The sequence below is a fragment of the Pinus tabuliformis genome, chromosome X (genome assembly GCF_031772625.1).
Source record: "Pinus tabuliformis cultivar Carrire ecotype Pingquan chromosome X, CPIR1, whole genome shotgun sequence".
NCBI classification, from domain to species: Eukaryota; Viridiplantae; Streptophyta; class Pinopsida; order Pinales; family Pinaceae; genus Pinus; species Pinus tabuliformis.
Genome location: NC_142308.1, coordinates 1,390,833,283 through 1,390,838,302, shown reverse-complemented (window position 1 = coordinate 1,390,838,302; position 5,020 = coordinate 1,390,833,283). Strand labels below are relative to the sequence as shown.

The following is a 5,020-nucleotide window of genomic DNA, read 5'->3' as shown; positions in this document are numbered from 1 at the left end:
ATGGTTTTGCTTGCTGGTATTGTATTGATATTATTTCCCATCCTTATGACATCTTTCAGCTTCTAGCTCATGTATGATTTCACTATCATTGGAGCTCATATGTGATTGTTATAGGTGTGGGAGGAATTGTAGCTTGCAAAGCATTATCACAAAGAAATGAAGATCCTACAAAAACATCTCATCCCTCGGATGTGGTATTGTTATTTTATTGTTGCTTCTTTATTCTGTATTTTGTAACTTGTGAATCGATTATTATAATATTGTTATCTTGTTTTTGATCCCATGGATATTTATTGTCTTGTTATTCTATCAATTTAAACTTTAAATACAGTTTCCAAAATATTGATATATCATATAATATTTTACCTTACAGGATCATGATGGATTTGTTATGGGAGAGGGAGCAAGAGTTTTTCTTCTAGAAGAATTAGAACATGCAAAGGTACAAAATTTTGTCAGAGAGGCCATTGAACAAGTAATATATCTTGTGTTTTGAGAATTAAATAATTTATATTTTAATATTAGCATTATATAATTTGGAGTTTACACTTTTGATGATTTTACCAGAAAAGGGGAGCAAAGATCTATGCAGAGTTTCAAAGGGGAGCAAAGATCTATGCAGAGTTTCTTGGAGGAAGATCTACTTCTAGTGCATATTCCTCATCCATAAGGTATAGGATGTCGAACACTTATTTCAATGTTCGTAAGCCTCATGTTAAACAACATTATTATTGACGTAATGGGATATTTTTATGTACTGGAGTTCTTTTATTCTTGGAAATCCTTTACATCAAGTCCGGGTAAGAAGAGAAATTAGACTTCCAAATTTCCAATCCTATGTTTTTGTTGAATTGGAAAATTCACTGTAGATGCACGTTGAGAGACAAAGATAAAAATGAAGTCATGTTAGAATGGATATATTCCTTGTGTCTCCTTAGAGTCTTGTTGAATTCCAATACCTCTCTATTTTCCATGTCTGTGCTTAGAGCCCCAAACTTTACCAACCAAACCATGTTGAAAAGGACAATTCTAGAATGAGAGCCACGATTCAAGAGAAATAAGGAGAACAATACAGACACCTTGTGCATCCTCAACATAGGACAAAAAATAGGACAAGAGACCCTTCACCATGATCAAATTAATGAACATAGAGAGGTATTTTTATATTTCAAGAAAGTTTTTATTCATAGCATTGATGATTATTTAGGCAGATCCATTGTGGACAAGCAAGAATATAACTCTTCAAAATTTATGAGCATCAAGAATGTCAGTGATGGTATCTCAGAGAATCTTTAGGCATCTCTTCTGAGAAATTTTGAAATTGCAAAAATGTGGAAACATGACCTTGAGTCAAGGAAATATGTGATTATGCATGAAGCTACCAAAAATCAAGTCAAGGAAACTGATTGCCACACTATGTGTTTCCAAGATCAATTTTCTGTTGGAAAAATGACTGGAAGTAATAACATGAATCTTATGTCTAAATTTAAGAAGGTTGAAGAGATTACACATTGTGAAGGCAGAGGAAATGTTCAACATCAAACTGAAGGTGTGGATTTTCCATCGCAGCACATGCCTGGCAAAGATGCATGGGAGCATAATGTTGAACATTCTCCTGAATGTGTTACTTCAGGGGAGTTACCAAGAAAAGTAAAAACTGCCAAAGAATCAGTGTTGAAGGTGGAGGCTGTTAGTTCTATAAATTTATGGAAGGATTGTTTTCACCTTAGGAGTTGTGGGAATAATTTAGTGAAATTTGTGGTATATAGTACATGCAATTCAGTTCCTAGTCCACGCTCCATAAAACAAACTGGGACCACTGATCTATGCCAAACAGGTGGTAGGAAAATTGATAGAGAGAACATCACAAGTACCTCTAGCATCAACTTTTTCATTGGTTTGAACATTCTATCTGGTGATGGGGGAGAAAAGTACATATCAAACTCCAGTTTGTAGTGAGAAGGTCCCTATTGATTACTTTCAAAACATTTTGGAAATGCCAAGCACTGTGGAAACGAATACATTAGACCATACTGCAAGAAAAATTCCACCTGACAACTTGGTGAATAGTGTAGGCATCTTGAGCATCTACACAATATTTGATTTAAATAGGGCACAGAGTCAAACACATCAAGCACCAATTCATAATGAAATTAATCATAAAAATTAATAACTGGTTGCCTTTTGTAGTTTACTGAGGAATGCAAACTTGTTCTAGATACGTTGTATTTGACAGTCTCCTATATTGACTGATACCTTTCCAACAATGTAGTAAATAGACAACGTTTGCAATTGTTGGGTGTCACTTGCATGTTAATTGCAGCGTAAGTAATATGTCATTTGTTGCCCTGTTTTCTTAAGTATTCCTAATGTTTGATGTGCTGGAAAGGACTGATTATTGGACATGTTTTTGCACATTACTTTCGGCTCAGTAAATACGAGGAGATATGTGCTCCCCAGGTTGGAGAATTATGCTATATAACTGACAATACCTATTTTCGAGATGAGGTTTGTCACGTTACATTTTAAACAATTGTATGTTTTATTTCCTCAATTTATCTAGTTTTAATTTATATTCTTCGCTGCATTATGCAGGTATTGCAAATGGAATCACAAGTTCTACAACATCTTCATTTTGAGCTTTCGTCTCCAACTATAAAAAGTTTTCTCAGGTGAGTGCTTTTGCTGTAAAAGGTTGTAATGGTTAAAATGTAACCTCGTTTTCTACCATCGGAACATTCATACAAATTTAATCTTGATTAACTGGCCTGTCAACTATTGTTCAAAGAAACGTCTTAGAAATGTTATATCTTGGAGCATATTGGTTTTGTTTGCATCAAACCCTTAGCCTGTAAATAAACTCGCATTTACCAAGTCATAACATGCTTATCGTGTGTATCGCAGGTTCAATACCTGCAGCTGGAGTTCCTGGCAAATTATCTTGCAGAGTTGACCCTTCCAGAGTATAGTTTTATTGGGTATTTGCCATCTTTAGTAGCTGCATCTGTTGTTTTTCTAGAAAAAATTACTTTGGATCCAACTAAAAAACCATGGGTATGTTTTTAGTAAGCCTTTCATTTTAAAGAACTCTTTTGTCTTTAATCTTTTCCTTTGCACAATGCAAACTGACATATTTATAAACATGCAGATGCATACTCTCTAACACTACACCAGATATCAACCATCAGAGCTCCAAATTTGTGTAAAAGAACTGCATGATCTTCAATGTAACATACAGGGGTGTGGCCTACCTGCAATTCGTGAGAAATATGGCCAGCATAAGGTAATTAATTTTTCATAGTTTCCAAATATTGCAATTTTCTTTCAGTGAGTTGAGATTGGTACTTGACATTCAACATTGTAGTGAAAAACCAACCGAAGCTTATCTCCATCCTAACATAGTGCCCTTTGCTGCAGTTCAAGTGTGTATCAACAATGGTACCTCCAACAACCATACCGTTGGAATTTTTCTCTGATTTTTAATAGCTAGGTTGCCTTCCTGAATTATGATAAGGAAGTAGACCTGGCTATTATAATAGATGCTGAGGCATATGCATTCCCTTGAAGATTGATTTGAGGCCAACAGGATGTAGATTTTACCAGCTTTTATGCTAAAAGCTACAATTTGTAACTTTATGCATGCTAATTTTCCTGTTAAGAAGTTGAATGTTGAAAAGTGCATGTCAGTTACAAGGATCAATCAATTTGGTTTTTGAAGTACTTACGACAGCACAATTGTTTTAAACTTGTATGTCACTTTATATATTCTCTCTGGAACGCTTGGTTATAAAATTGTGTTTAAAACCTTACCAAGCATCAAATTTTTTGGTGAAATTTAAAGGTTTTAAACATGAGAAGTTCATTTGGAATCCAATTAAGAATCAATATTCTTGGTGAAATGTTGTTGGAAATAATAATCCCACCACCACAATAAACACCATGATAGCAGCCATACTTGTGAGAAGTATTTTTGCAAGTTACATCTCTCTTTGAAGATGGAAGGATAGAAGCCAAAACATACGTACCACGAACCATTCCTCAACACAACAAAGAATTTAAGGCATTTAATGTATTTTGGTAAATAGGTATAGGTAAGCATTTAGTGCCTGACTATTGCTCATACTCCACAAACACTTGAACGATTCTGATCATACTCAACCACAACAATGTATTAATTATTTGCTCTGTTGTGCATTAATGTAAAAATTGTATGTTGAGATAAAAAAGCATGTAAAAAGTCATTTTGCATGTAAGAGAGTAAGAGTGAAAGAGAGTGAGAGTCTCTTAGGAGAAAATGGTGGAGCAAATTTTGGTGGGCACGTGAAAACAACCGTTACTGTGTTTTACTATGTGTTGTTCCGCATTAAGTGAAAAATATCTGAAAATCTTGCTTTTACTTGGTGAATGAGCTGCAGTCTCATATGAATGTTTTTTTCATGAATTAGAAGTTAATCCTAAGTTTTATTGTTGCTCCAAGATTACTCTGTTTTTACTGTCTTTTTGTTGTGAGTGAATAGTGTGTTTTTTAAGTCTCTGTATAGCTACGCGAAATCTAGCTTCGCCAAATATAGCTCCGCGACTCCACGAAATCAAGCCGCGCAAAATCAGCTTTGCCAAAGTCCTCTGCTTCTCTGCGTAAAACAAATTGTACTCTACCTCTCTACGTAAATTCAATTCTATTTTTTCAGACATGGTATCAGAGCCACTTAAACTCCGTTAGTGTAAAACACGTGTTTTTACTAACAGTTAAAATTGTTTTGAGGGCAGATTGTTTTTAGCATATTTACCAACAGGTAAAAAGTTTTTTTTCTTACGCTCAAAAATGGAAACTATTGAAAATAATACTAAGAGGGGCGGCGAATCAGTATTACTCAGGTCAATAATCTTTTTCTTTTCATACTCAAATTTATATACACTACTTCCAAAATTGTACTCTACCTCTCTACGTAAATTCAATTCTATTTTTCAAGACATGGTATCAGAGCCACTTAAACTCCGTTAGTGTAAAACACGTGTTTTT

The 5,020-nt window shown here is 34.5% G+C and overlaps 1 protein-coding gene across 1 annotated transcript; it reads left to right on the top strand.

Annotated features, from left to right (window-relative positions):
• Positions 1-434: 434 nt before the first annotated feature.
• Positions 435-3,270, top strand: LOC149145235 (cyclin-A1-2-like). Its single transcript, XM_089452378.1, has 6 exons — positions 435-442; positions 573-671; positions 2,433-2,508; positions 2,596-2,672; positions 2,905-2,978; positions 3,149-3,270. Exons 1-5 carry the CDS (start codon positions 435-437, stop codon positions 2,951-2,953), a joined length of 309 nt encoding a protein of 102 aa, XP_089308504.1. The 3' UTR covers positions 2,954-2,978; positions 3,149-3,270.
• The last annotated feature ends 1,750 nt before the right edge of the window (positions 3,271-5,020 follow it).